The sequence below is a fragment of the Borostomias antarcticus genome (assembly GCF_949987555.1).
Source record: "Borostomias antarcticus genome assembly, chromosome: 8".
In the NCBI taxonomy this organism is placed as follows: Eukaryota; Metazoa; Chordata; class Actinopteri; order Stomiiformes; family Stomiidae; genus Borostomias; species Borostomias antarcticus.
In genome coordinates this window covers 5,208,295-5,223,331 of record NC_140241.1, presented here as the reverse complement: position 1 = coordinate 5,223,331, position 15,037 = coordinate 5,208,295, and the positions used below count along the sequence as shown (strand labels likewise).

The window sequence follows — 15,037 nt, the reverse complement described above, 5'->3', positions numbered from 1 at the left end:
AATATCACAGTTAGCATTCAATCTATAGTATTGTAGTTATATTTACACAAGTGAAAACCCATCAGTATGTCTCCTTGGTTACAAATTGACTGGACAACATGTTGGCAGGGCCGTCATGCAATCAGAAGAGAGTACTGAGGACATCTTCATCCCTCTTGTTAAAGTAGTCACACAACCACAATGAGCAGCACCAGACTTGATATTTAGTATAGTGAGTGGTATGGTGAGTTTGATTTACTGGGCTATTTTTTCTAGCCTAGGGGTAAGAGGTATGAGGCTAGTTTCTGGTTATGTCACAGGCCCAATTGAAGGTTATTCTCAGATGAGAGGCTAGTTTCTCACCCGAGCTGGGCAAAATGCCCTGTTCACTGTTAGGGCGGGGCCTACACTCCTGGCTCTCAGTTAGCAATTAAGAATATTGTCAGCACAAGGTATGAGAATATAGCTGTCACATACACCGCCTGGTGACAAAATGATCACCATAGACTGATCACACTCATGTTTTTAAGACTCTACGGAGGTCACCCCGGAAGTGGCCACTCTCCTTAACCACTGCTTTTTTGAAAGCATCTGTTTTCAACCGTCTGCTCGTCTCTAGCATCACCCGAACGAAAGCTGGGGCGAACAAAGACTAAGGCTAGGACGAATGAAGGCTATGTTGGAAAGCAAATAAAAATGACAATAATAATAGTAATAATAATAATAATAATAAGTATTATTATTATTATTATTATTATTAATAATAATAGTATTATTATACTTATTATTATTATTATTATTATTATCATGGTTAATATTATTATTATTATTGTTTTTAATTATATTATTATTATTATTATTATTATTTGTAAATATTGTTTATTGTTATTTCAAATATTATTATTACTATTATTATTTATTTGACTTATTGTTGATTTATTTAATTAATTAATTAATTATTATGATGATGATGCTATACTGGGCAGGTCATCTTGTGTGAACTTGTCCTTGCTGCACAGGTCACATAAATATTTGTAAAAGGCAGCTAGGGGCACAAGAAGACTGGGGATTCCTGCCAGGACGAAGATGACCACATAAATCCAGGGTGGATATGGCTTCTCATCCAGTGTAGGGAAGCTCTCCTGAAAAAACACACAAATAGTTCATGTCATTTTAGAATTAAATGTCACATCTTTTTATACTGTAACACCTATTTTAACCACTGGCGTCAAAGCATAGAATTACCGATTCAGTATCCCAGGTTTTGTAGAGGAGCTTTTCAGTGACTTTAGTTATGAAGTAGAAGATCAAGATTGCCAAGATGATGAGAGGGCTGATTACTCTCCATGTGATCTGCCAGAAGAAGTTGGGCTTGTGGCCAATCATGAACTTGATGTCATCATTGAACCTGTCAGCAAAGAAACTCAGTCACAAACACTGACACCATGAGAGATGAGTAAATAACAAGAGAGGTCTTTACTCACCTATCAATGCCATATAGTAATGTTACCGCAAGGATCTCACAGAATGCAATGATCAGGAGAGGGATAGAGCCACCATAGACATCAAACAGGTTCAGCCAATAGTTCCCAGAGCCTTGGACAAATATCAGGCCAACCAGGCAGCAAAAAATACAAGTCACACCTGAAACAAAAGGAGGAATGTGGACTCTATGCTAACAAAGCAATCTACTCTATTTTGAAATCATGAAAGAAGACGATGTCTTTGTCTGGACTTACCACTAATGGCCTCTTTGGGCCAACTCTTGGGGAAGACCTTGAGGTCCTGCAGGGGTACCAGAACTCCTTCAATGTTGCCAAACATGGACGACAGGCCCAGACAGAAGAGCATGATGAAGAACAGCAGAGACCACAGTGGAGAGATGGGCATCTTGGTGATGGCTTCTGTGAACACGATGAAACCCAGACCAGTTCCTTCAACCCCCTACACCAGTTGCAAGGAAAGGGCAGAGAAAGATAGTTGTTGCATTCCAATGTCATTTCCAACAGTTTTTTATAAATGTATTCTAGCTAGTTGATTATAACAATAATACACTACATTTCTGTTGTATGCTGTCTTTGTAAAAACAATGTATTGTACCTCACTGAGGAAAGTGTGGAGGTCACAGGTCTTCAAGTTCAGTCCTTGAATGACATCAGGATGTGTTCCATTGAGACCTTGAAGAACATGTTCATAGTTGCTCTCGGTGATGTTACCCTCAGGAAGATCAAATGTATTCAGCAGTGCAAGAATATTTCTACAAAGAAATATGAAAACGTAAACAATCCTGATCCAAACCACTATCTTCCTGCAATCATACGAATTAATCACTCCTGAAATGTCAATGGTTGATACAGTATCAGTATGACTGAACTAGTTAGTGTAGCCACAAACCCGTTAAGGCAGCCATCATATCTCTCTGTGGCCCTGAAGCCGATGATTGTGTAGATGACTATTGATGCAAAGATTGCAGTGAAGCTATTGATGATGGAAAGTACAACTGCATCTTGTTCACAGTTGTTGCTGAAGAAAGATACAGTGTGAGATTATGAATTATCAATATACAAAATGAACCATAGGATAAAAGGAAACAAACTGACAAAGGAAACAATAAAACGTACAACACTGAGTTGTAGCTGGAGAAAGAGAGATGACATCCAAATGCAACACCGAAGGAGTAGAACACCTGGGCCCCTGCATCAAGCCAGGTGGATGGGTTTGCTAGTTCTTTCAGCTGGTGAGACAAAAAATAAAGAAGAGGATATTTGGTTACAATGGCTATACTGCACCTTTACTGACTTGCTTTGTATTCTGAAATCTATTGGTTGATAGTACTGTATACAGTATTAGTGAAAATTACCCACGTCTGGGGAAAAGAGAAACTTCACTCCATCCAAGGAACCTTTCAAGGTTAGTCCTCTAATTAGGAAGATTGTCAGGACCACATAGGGCAATGTTGAAGTGATATATACAGCCTAGAAAAAAAGATAAGCTTTAACAAACGTTGATCTTGATTGCTGACTAAGTTACTTTTGCATACAAGAAATCCCCTTGTTAAGCACCTGTCCCTGTATTTAGTACTTTAAGATGTTAAAACCCATATTATATACATATTCAATTATTTTAATGCTCTTTTAATGTGCCGCCCATAACACAATTAGCTTATTCATGCCTACAATGGTATAGAGTTACATAATAAAGAGTGTATTACAGAGGTTTACAACTATGTTTTTTTTGTGTAATCTTGCTCAGTATCTTTCAGATATGACCTACTGGCATCAATGATCTGTCTATGGCGGAGCATGCTGTACCTTCCCAGTGGTCTCAATGCCACGGCTGATAAATATATACAGCATAGTCCAGGCAAACACGTGACACAGCACCATCCACCACTGAAGACCGCCTGCATCATCAATAGACGCTGAGGTGTTTAACGTCACTCGATACCAGTAGTAATCCACTGGGGAGCTCCTCGCACATTCAGACACAAAACCTAAAAGGGTCAAAGGACATTCATAATAATAATTACTTATTATTATTACGCCTGTAGCCTACAGTAATGTAAATGTAAAACTCACCTGTCATATTGGCGTTGAGGGGACATTGACTCCAAGGCAGGGGGTCTTGGAATGAGTTGAAGAGGTACCACATCACCCAGGTAATGATGGTGTTGTAGTAGAGGGTAACTATCAGAGACACACACATGGATCCAATGCCTGTTGAACACAACACATCAGTGAGAGGCTGAGAGCTTGTGTTTTCCTGAGTCTTACTGTACAGTAAGTCCTCCTGGCAAGATATTGCTTACCAATCCCAACCAGGTACGGATGGATGGTAGCCCAGACACCTATACTGCCTTTCCTTAGACGTTGAGCTATAGCAAACTCCAGATACAGAAGTGGAATGCCTTCAAACACCACCAGGATCAGGTAAGGAATAATAAAAGCACCTGGAATGAGAGGGGAAGCAGCATTAGAACAGATACATGCAGGACTTTCTTAACTAAGGCAATTTGAATCAAACCATGTTTCTTGTATTCAGTTGTAGGCATTTTTATGTTTTATTTTTACAATTAAAGTTTGGTGCTTTGAGGTTCACAGGAAAATGCCGTTTTCATTTGATTGTATTGCTCCCGTTGGCTCTCTAGAATGACTGCCTCTGCGGCCCACTTGATGGCGCTCTGCGCACCACCAGTGGGCCGCCGACCACTGGTTGAGAATGGCTGGGCTAGCTCACATGTAGCTGCTCTGCACAATGTCTACTGAATGCCATGCCATGTCTTGGCCTCTTTCTGTCTCGCCGGTGCCAGCAGCAGCAGCAAATGCCTTGCCAGCTTCGGCTAGATATGCAAATGAGGTGACAAGATTCCCAAGAACTGTTGTGAATGACAGTGTTCTCACTCTCTCACAATGTGCATAAGTCGGCTAACTCACATGTAGCTGTTCTGCACAATGTCTAGGACAATGCTTTGTCTAGGCCTTGTTTTGTCTCACTGGTACCAGCGGCAGCGAATGCTTTGCTGGCTTCAGCTGGATATGCAAATGAGGTGACAAGATTCCTTGTGTTACAGGACACCACCATTTTGTCTGAATGGACAAATTGATGGAGCAGCCATCCAGCTCACTTCCTCTATTTATGAATGAAGTGCTACCCGGCCGGAATGCCATTCACCCTTGCACAGAGGCACGGCATGTGAAATCCTATGGGATTCCTCATGTCCCTTTCAATGCAGCCCGCCTTGGACCGAGACACCGGACCAAGACATTCCTTGATCTAATGCCACGGTCTCCTGCATGGCCTCTCACAGACTGCTTCGCTGTCTGGCTGGAGAAGTGGACAGCTGGTTACAGCATGTTCTAACGGAAGGTTATTCCATTCAGATTCACTGTTCTCCCCCACCTTTCACGGGCGTTGTGGAGATGCTTTTATCAAAGGGAGCGGTGACTGTGGTCCCTTTGGAACAGAGGAACGAGGGATATTATTCCCGCTACTTCCTTCGCGCCAAAGAAGTGACTTTGTTGCCTTGTTATGTTCAGCGCACGACTGCAGTCCGGACTACCCCCCAGTTGTTGGTTTGTCATGGCCTGGGGAAGGTGGGTTCGCCGCTATCCAAACAGTACCTCTCCCAATGGATTTGTGAGGGCATCTCCAGGTCTTATGAGACTGTTGGTCGCCCTCTGCCTGGGGCTGTTCAGGCACACTAAGAGAGGCGTGGCCACATTGGTTGCCCTGTTCAATGGAGTGTCTGTGGCGGACATTTTCGCAGCGGTGACTTGCTCATCTCCGACCCCTTTCATCTGCTATTATCTTTTGTCCACTTCGTCTGTCTCTGCCATGTCGTCTGTGCTGGGCACAGCTGCCAGTGGGAGTCAGCTGCAGCATTCGACAGGGGGCAGGACCGCTGGGTGAGCGGCGGTCCACTCCTGTCCCTTTTGGGGCTGGGAAAGGCTCGGACGGGTTATTTTACGGTGTGTAACCGCCTCCAGTCTGGCTCTCCACTCACGTACCTTTCGTTGCCCTCAGCTGAGATAAGCTGAGTGTGGCAGGTAAGGGCCAGTGCTTGTTTGGGCCAACATTTGGTATGGTCTCACCTTGGAGCCCTGGCTTGTGTCCTGGCTGGCCAGTTTTTGTAAACGGGTCTAGCAAGAGTGTATGGTGCGGTCGTGAAGCTCTGCTTATGCCAATTAGGAGTTCGCCCATGTTTGGGCAGCTCTGCTCTCCCCGCATACCCCAGTTCAAACCCTGTGTCTCTAGCGCCCCACATCGCTCCAAGTGTTGTATTAATTTGTGGATCCGCACTGTGATTCATATCCTCCTACAGAGATTATTAAAGTTCATATATATATCAAATGTTTTTAGTTGTGTGTGTTGGTTTCATGTTTGTTTGTTTCTTACCAGGATTAGGCAAAAACTACTAGACCAATTTTCATGAAACTCGGTGGAGGGGTGTAGCATGGGCCAACTTAGAAACCATACAATTTTGGTCGGCCATTCACCTCCATTCATTTTTTTGGACTTAGCCATAGGAGGAAAAAATACCCCCATTAATTGTCAATAGGGGAAATTGAAGCGGCCATATCTCAACATGGGACAGAGTCCCAGAGTCAACATGATCACAGAGACATGGGATTTGGACTGGCATAAAGCTCTCAACCTAACGGATGCAGCAATGCCAAACATGTCCTTCATGTAAGTGTGTGTGTTGTGTGCGCGCTGAGCCACGAAACGCATTCATGTACAGAGTTTTGTGCTCTCCGAGCACCATTTCTAGTAGTGAATAGCATACTTTTCAAGTGCTGGAACAAACAGGTACATTAAAGGAGTAGTAAAAGGAAAATGCATGTTTAGCCCTGTTTTAAGGTTACTTATGATCATATACAATGGTTCAGATCAAAACATTGACAAAGCTAGCATTTTCGAGAAAGTTGATAATTGCTCTACCACCGTTTTGGTCATACAATGGATGTAGATGGGCATCTTGAAAAATTATTAAAAAACATGTTTAACTCTCGATTTTTTGTCAACGTTTTGATCTGAACCATTGTATATGATCATAAGTAACCTTAAAACAGGGCTAAACATGCATTTTCCCTTTACTACTCCTTTAAGCTGTTTATTGGAGTTTTACCTGAGTTCTGGAAACAGCTCTTTACTGTAAATATACGTACCTCCTCCATGACTCTGGCACAGATAGGGAAACCTCCAGATGTTTCCTACTCCCACACAGAATCCAACAATAGTCATCATGTATTGTGTCTTATTGTCCCATTTGGATCTGTTTCCAGCCTCCTCCTTCTCCAGCTCCTTGTGGGCCAGTATCCGGTCCTCCAGGCCTGGGTTGGGCAGCTGTAGTTTCATGGTCCTATAGTCCTCTAGCGTTGTGCCATTAGAATTTCAGATGAACATATGTTAGAATTTCAGTATTCAGTGATCAAAGATTTTGCCCAAAAGTAAATGACTGAATAGCACTCTGACCACTCTGTGGAGGTAGTGTACTGTACTGCTTTGACTTTTATCTCCAGTGGCCACACACCCTCATGGACCCTGCACTGCTATGGACAGAGGTTAAGGAATGTGAAGAGTCACCGGGTTCTCAGCATTGACAGCAGTGTAATTTTGACATATTACTGGTACTGTTTGTGGAGAAACAAGTCACTTTCTTTTGGTTCAGCATGTTGAATGGAGATACCGTTGTACTGTACTGTAGAATGCCTCCGTCAATGTTTTATTCATCAATAATCAGTGGGTGTACCATATATCACAAGTTACTGTTGTTTGTTTCTTATCTGTATTTTAATGATTACCACCAACTTTATGGCATTGTGTTGGCACTTTATGGCATGCTGGATATCATTCACTAATGACTCACTTCATACACTTTAGTGTCTTTGTGCTTAGATCAGATGATTTCCTTGGATTTAATCTAATATGATTAGTTATTATTATATAATAATAATAATTATTATATAATAATATAATATTAATCTAATATTATTAGTTAGCATGTCCTGTCTGGGAGAGATCAACCCATGCCAAGAAACTAGACCCAGCGTTGAATAACACCTGCCGCTTAATCACTGGCTGCTTGAAGCCCACCAACATAAACAACCTGCACCTCCTCACTTCAATTGCCCCTGCTGATGTGAGATGGGAAGTCACCAGCCGAGCAGAGATGACCAAGGCCACCAGTGATGAACGCCACCTCCTCTACAGACGCGTACCCCCGGCCCAACGGCTGAAGTCCAGGAGAAGCTTTCTCAGCCATGTCCTGCCCCTAACAACATCACGGGAAGAAACCAGACTCCAACTATGGACTAAAAGGCTTGAGGACGACCCCCCTCCCATTGAAATGGGTATCCCTCCCTCTGAAGCCCTCCCTCCAGGCTCAGAAGCACCATGGGTCCAGTGGAAGACGCTAAACCGCCTGAGAACAGGAACAGGGCGATCCAAAGCTGCCATGGCCAGATGGGGCTATGAAACTGGCCAAACCACCTGTGAATGTGGACAAGAGGAGCAGACAATGCAGCATTGCCTCGTCTGCCCTCTACTACCCAACCAGTGCAGCTCAAAGGACCTTGCAGTGTTCAATAAAAATGCAAAGGACTGTGTAAAGACATGGGAAACTGTCATATAACCAACCAGCTTCAAAGACACGAAAGAGAGAGAGATTAGTTATTGATGGTGAAGGTTTTTTCTTTCCATCAGTTAAGGGGTTGTACTGCCAGTCAATCCAGTCCATCAATATTATATTATGATAGCTCCATCTCTGAGCTGATATTGCATTTACAGTAAAAGCAAACAGTGTGCTCAACGTGAAAGTGAGAAGCCCTACACTGGGATCTTATGTACTTCTGTAGCTATCTGATGTACAGTAACACCATTGCTTAGCATTAGCTACATTGAGTTACAGTATAAGTAATGTAGTGTCATCATATGCAGTATGAAACAAACACACGATACCTTCTTCCAGATTTGTACCTATTCAGAATTCAACTCTGCCCTCTAGTGTCTAGTGGGAATAGCAACAAGGGGTGTTGGTTCTCCCCACCACCCTTTTTAGGGACCTTATTCGCTCAGAATCACTTCATTAGTTGAAAATGTAACCATACATAATGTTGGTCATAATGCCACATAAGACTGCCCAGGGACTGCGGGTGGAAATGAGCTGTTTAGTTATAACCTTGTACAAAGCGTCTCTCTCTGTTTTATAGGGTTAATATCTATTGTGCCTTGTCCCTGTCTTAAAAAATAAGGACAGTATTTGAGGTTTTGATAATGGACGTCTAATGTAATTACATTCAGAAAAACCACAACACATACACAACATCACAAGCTGTAGACTTAATATTCCTTTGTTTTCAATGTAAATTTACAGTTTCAGAAATGGGTTGTCCTCCCTATCTCCGAGCAGTGTGCCAGTAGTATCCTTGAGCAAGACACTGAACTCCAAATTGCCCATGGGTGGCACGGTGTGTTACACCCTTTCCTTGCAGCAAGAAGGTCCTGGGTTCGATTCCTGCATGGGCTACTGTATCTCCAGGGCCGTTCTGTGTGGAGTTTGCATGTTCTCCATGTGCATGTTATTTGGATTATTTTTTATTTTATTTTAGTATTATTCTTATTTTTTATAGAGATAGAGATCGATACTATTGATCCCCCTAGGGGGAAATTTGACATTTCAGCAGTGGAAAAATTACAGCAAGGTTGGAAAAGCAGATACAGAGTATGCCTAGTAGCAATAAGCATAATAAAGAGGAATAGTAGGGACTACAGTATATACATCCATATTTACAGCATGTGTACAATATAGTATAGAATATAATTACAAAAATATTTTATTTATTTATTTATTTATTGGGCAGGTCATCTTGTGTGAACTTGTCCTTGCTGCACAGGCCACGTAAATATTTGTAAAAGGCAGCTAGGGGCACAAGAAGACTGGGGATTCCTGCCAGGACGAAGATGACCACATAAATCCAGGGTGGATATGACTTCTCCTCCAGTGTAGGGAAGCTCTCCTGAAAAAACACCCAAATAGTTCATGTCATTTTAGAATTAAATAATGTCAGTTTTTTTAAAATACTGTAACTCCTATTTTAACCACTGGTGTCAAAGCATAGAATTACCGATTCAGTATCCCAGGTTTTGTAGAGGAGCTTTTCGGTGACTTTAGTTATGAAGTAGAACACTAAGATCACAAACATGATGAGAGGGCTGATTACTCTCCATGTGATCTGCCAGAAGAAGTTGGGCTTGTGGCCAATCATGAACTTGATGTCATCATTGAACCTGTCAGCAAAGAAACTCAGTCACAAACACTGACACCATGAGAGATGAGTAAATCGCAAGGGAGGTCTTTACTCACCTATCAATGCCATATAGTAATGTTACCGCAAGGATCTCACAGGATGCAATGATCAGGAGAGGGATAGAGCCACCAAAGACATCAAACAGGTTCAGCCAATAGTTCCCAGAGCCTTGGACAAATATCAGGCCAACCAGGCAGCAAAAAATACAAGTCACACCTGAAACAAAAGGAGGAATGTGGACTCTATGCTAAAAAAGCAATCTACTCTATTTTTAAATCATGAAAGAAGAGGATGTCTTAGTCTGGACTTACCACTAATGGCCTCTTTGGGCCAACTCTTGGGGAAGACCTTGAGGTCCTGCAGGGGTACCAGAACTCCTTCAATGTTGCCAAACATGGAGGACAGGCCCAGACAGAAGAGCATGATGAAGAACAGCAGAGACCACACTGGAGAGATGGGCATCTTGGTGATGGCCTCTGTGAACACGATGAAACCCAGACCAGTTCCTTCAACCCCCTACACCAGTTGCAAGGAAAGGGTAGGGAAAGATAGTTGCTGCATTCCAATGTAATTTCCACCAACGTCATGCTTTTTTATAAATGTATTCCAGCTACTATTTTACAACAATAATAAACTACATTTCTATTGTATGCTGTCTTTGTAAAAGAAATGTGCTGTACCTCACTGAGATAAGTGTGGAGGTCACAGATCTTCAAGTTCAGTCCTTGAATGACATCAGGATGTGTTCCATTGAGACTTTGAAGAACCTGATCATAGTTGCTCTCAGTGATATTACCCTCAGGAAGATCAAATGTATTCAGCAGCGCAAGGATATTTCTACAAAGAAATATGAAAATGTAAGCAATTCTGATCAAAACCACTATGTAGGAACTGCAATCATACAAATTAATCACTCATGAAAAGTCAATGGTTGATACAGTATCATTAAGACTGAACTAGTTAGCGTAGCCACAAACCCGTTAAGGCAGCCATCATATCTCTCTGTGGCCCTGAAGCCGATGATTGTGTAGATGACTATTGATGCAAAGATCGCAGTGAAGCTATTGATGATGGAAACTACAACTGCATCTTGTTCACAGTTGTTGCTGAAGAAAGATACACGTCAGTGTGAGATTATGAATTATCATTATGCAAAATGAACCATAGGATAAAAGGAAACAATAAAACGTACAACACTGAGTTGTAGCTGGAGAAAGAGAGATGACATCCAAATGCAACACCGAAGGAGTAGAACACCTGGGCCCCTGCATCAAGCCAGGTGGATGGGTTTGCTAGTTCTTTCAGCTGGCAAGACAAAAAATAAAGACGAGGACACTTGGTTACAATGGCTATACTACACCTTTACTGACTTGCTTTGTATTCTGAAAAAATTGGTTGATAATATCGTAAACAGTATTAGTGAAAATTACCCACATCTGGAGTAAAGAGAAACTTCACTCCATCGAAAGAACCTTTCAAGGTTAGTCCTCTAATTAGGAAGATTATCAGGACCACATAGGGCAATGTTGAAGTGATATATACAGCCTAGAAAAAAAGATAAGCTTGATAAGCTAAAACAAATGTTGATCTTGATTGCTGACTGTTTTACTTTTGCATACAAGAACTCTCCTTGTTAAGCAAAATATATCTGTAACTGTATTTAGTATTTTAAGTTGTACCATATAATATACATATACAATTATTTGAATGCTCTTTTAATGTGCTCATAACATAATTAGCTTGTTCATGCTCACATGGGTATAGAGTAACATAATAATTTTTAGTGTGTGTGTGAGTGTATTACAGAAATTTACAACTATGTTATTTTGGGTAATCTTGCTCAGTGTCTTTCAGATATGATCTATTGGCATCACTGGGAAATTATCTGTCTATAGCAAAGCATGCCTTACTGTACCTTCCCAGTGGTCTCAATGCCACGGCTGATACAAATATACAGCATAGTCCAGGCAAACACGTGACACAGCACCATCCACCACTGAAGACCGCCTGCATCATCAATAGATGCTGAGGTGTTTAACGTCACTCGATACCAGTAGTAATCCACTGGGGAGCTCCTCGCACATTCAGACACATAATCTAAAAGGGTCAAAGGACATTCATAACTAGAAAGTACATTTCCTGGAGAAAATGTGAGGTGGGCTATCTGCTGCAGCTGTATGTAACAGCTACTGCTAAAACTACTACGGACCGGGCAATCTCCATGCACCCGCTGGCGAAGACCGTGCGTCTCTAGCCCACTCAGGGGCTGAATTGTGTGCTGAGTTCTGTGCTACCACATTAGTTAAAAAAGGGTGCCTGTACCTTTAAGTGAGGCTGCACATGCACACAAATTCAAAAAAAGCAACAGCTGCCACCACTCTAATCCCAACTGACACTCTGATCCTAGACATGGTCCGCTTCAGACAGCTCTATCGCGAAAACTATAAATGTTACAGCTTATATATTGACACCATAGGAATCCTGAGAACTTGCAGAACATTTCTATGTATAATATGTCCGTATAGCTTAAACACTGTAGGCATGGCGACAAGTTAGAAAAAGGGTAAAAATGCAAAATTAGCAGCTCAAAAGTTAGTGCGGCACCATATGTTGCAATGGGGAGTGCAGTTGCCGAACAAATCGTCATACCTCAAAAACGGTTAGTCACACAGCTTAGATACTTACATTGTACGAATCAGCACAGTTGTGTGAACATTTCGATATATAATATGTGTATGAGCTGTTAAAACTGTAGGCATAGCGACAAGTTAGAAAAAGAGTAAAAATGCTAAATTATCAGCTCAAAAGATATACCATACAGTACGTTTCAATGGTGAGCGCAGTTGCCGAACAACATCATCATACAGCGAAAACTATAAGTCACACATCTTAGATACTTACATTGTACGAATCAGCACAGTCGTGTGAACATTTTGATATATGTGTGTGAACTGTCAAAACTGTAGGAGTGTCAGCAGTTTACAAAATGTGTGAATATTTTCAAAGCAACTACTGCCACCCCTCTAAAACATAAAGTTTATGAACATTCCAAAAGCAGTTTTAAGCAGTTTCAATAGGACAAAAATAGTTTTAAAAGTTAAATTTAAAAAACTATAAAAAAGAAAAAAAAATCTAAAATCTGAATGGATCTGGGAAACAGCTAAACATCATGAACATTTTAAAGTTTGAATGAAGTTTCTAGCACAAAGTAAGAAGAACTAGTTAAGGTTAAAAAAAGTGGGGAGAATAATAATAAAGAAAAAAAGAAATAGTGGTAATATCACAAGTGGGGCTAGCTACAAGCTAGCCCACCTAATAATAATTTATTGGACGCCTGTAGCCTACAGTAATGTAAATGTAAAATTCACCTGTCATATTGGCGTTGAGGGGACATTGACTCCAAGGCAGGGGGTCTTGGAATGAGTTGAAGAGGTACCACATCACCCAGGCCATGATGGTGTTGTAGTAGAGGCTGACCATCAGAGACACACACATGGATCCAATGCCTGTTTAACACAACACATCAGTGAGAGGCTGAGAGCTTGTGTTTTCCTGAGTCTTACAGTACAGTAAGTCCTCCTGGCAAGATATTGCTTACCGATCCCAACCAGGTATGGATGGATGGTAGCCCAGACACCTATACTGCCTTTCCTCAGACGTTGAGCTATAGCAAACTCCAGATGCATAAGTGGAATGCCTATAAACACCACCAGGATCAGGTAAGGAATAATAAAAGCACCTGAAATGAGAGTGGAAGCAGCATTAGAACAGATACATGCAGGACTTTCTTAACTCAAGCAATTTGAATCAAACCATGTTTCTTGAACCATGTTTCTTGTATTCAGTTGTAGGCTTTTTTTTTTTCTTTTTTTTTTACAATTACATTTTAATGTCAACCTGGTGCTTTGAGGTTCACAGGAAAATGCAGTTTTCATTTGATTGTATTGCTCCCGTTGGCTCTCTACAATGGAGCCCCTACAGACAATCTGCATATCATCATGTGAATCTAAAAGCTGTTGAACTAATGGACCTGCTAATCCCTCTCGCATGAGATAAGTCTAGTAGATACTACAGATAAATACTTTATTATTATCACATTCACAGATAAATTATTTGCCAAATGCACATGACATATGTATTCTTGTGGGGAAAACTACATAGTCAAAACTAGAAATCGTCCTTGGAGAGCACAGACCTCCGCCCATGAATGAGTTTTGTGGCTCTGTGCGTGCAAGCAGGATCTGTTTGATATTGCTGCATTTGTTGGTTGAGAGCTTTAAAGTCAAAGACAGCTTTATTTATATACAGTACAGTAACACTGTTCACTTTGGCCATCAAGGAGAACATGGGCAGGTACCTGGGCACCCAAAGTGTGTGCACAGAGCCACAAAAGGCATTCGTGACAGAGTTTTGTGCTCTCCAAGCACCATTTCTAGTAGTGAATAGCTTTTAAGAATACTTTTCAAATGTTGTAACAAACAGGTACGTTAAGCTTTTTAATGGAGTTTTACCTGAGCTCTGGAAAGCTCTTTACTGTAAACACCTACCTCCTCCATGACTCTGGCACAGATAGGGGAACCTCCAGATGTTCCCCAGTCCCACACAGAATCCTACGATGGTCAGCATGTACTGGGTCTTATTGTCCCATTTGGGTCTGTCTCCAACCTCCTCCTTCTCCAGCTTCTTCAGCTCCTCGTAGGACAGTATCCTGTCCTCCAGGCCTGGGTTAGGCAGCTGTAGTTTCATGGTGTCTAAGACACAGCAAAAAAGACAACTGGTCACTATGAAAACAAGATATCAAAATGGAAAACATGTCTGTTAATAATCCATATCTTGGATTATGAAGAGGCGGGATATGACACGTGTGTGGTCATAACCTCAGATAATCTGTTTTTATTACTTGAACCATAAATCAAATCAAATCAAACTTTATTTTTTATAGCACATTTCATACACAGAGGCAACACAATGAGCTTTACAGAGAGCAAAGGGGGGGTAGACATAGATCCTACCCCTAATTTTCCTTAGGGAAGCAAAAAAAACAGGGCCAATATCCTAACCCACCAATATAGGTGAACTGTAAAGATTCGTCCCTGATCTCTTTCAACGAGAAGAATCAAGCAAGCTCCTGGGAAATGTTTAATTCTAGGAACATTTTACAGAGCATTGTGATAAGAAACATGACAATCAGTTGAGTAGATTAATAGTTACAGAGATGTTACCTACTGTACGTGTTAGGCCATTGTGTG

The 15,037-nt window shown here is 41.4% G+C and overlaps 1 protein-coding gene across 1 annotated transcript; it reads right to left on the bottom strand.

The window, feature by feature from the left end:
- Positions 1 to 496: 496 nt before the first annotated feature.
- LOC311312182 (sodium-dependent neutral amino acid transporter B(0)AT1-like) lies at positions 497 to 14,534 on the bottom strand (the record flags this gene model as incomplete). The annotated part of the gene is made up of 13 exons (XM_084442052.1): positions 497 to 615; positions 959 to 1,121; positions 1,225 to 1,387; positions 1,464 to 1,623; positions 1,719 to 1,923; positions 2,080 to 2,236; positions 2,374 to 2,502; positions 2,601 to 2,713; positions 2,844 to 2,954; positions 3,291 to 3,472; positions 3,558 to 3,695; positions 3,788 to 3,928; positions 14,336 to 14,534. The coding sequence occupies 13 exons, from the start codon at positions 14,532 to 14,534 to the stop codon at positions 497 to 499; spliced, it is 1,980 nt and encodes a 659-aa protein (XP_084298178.1).
- Positions 14,535 to 15,037: the final 503 nt, after the last annotated feature.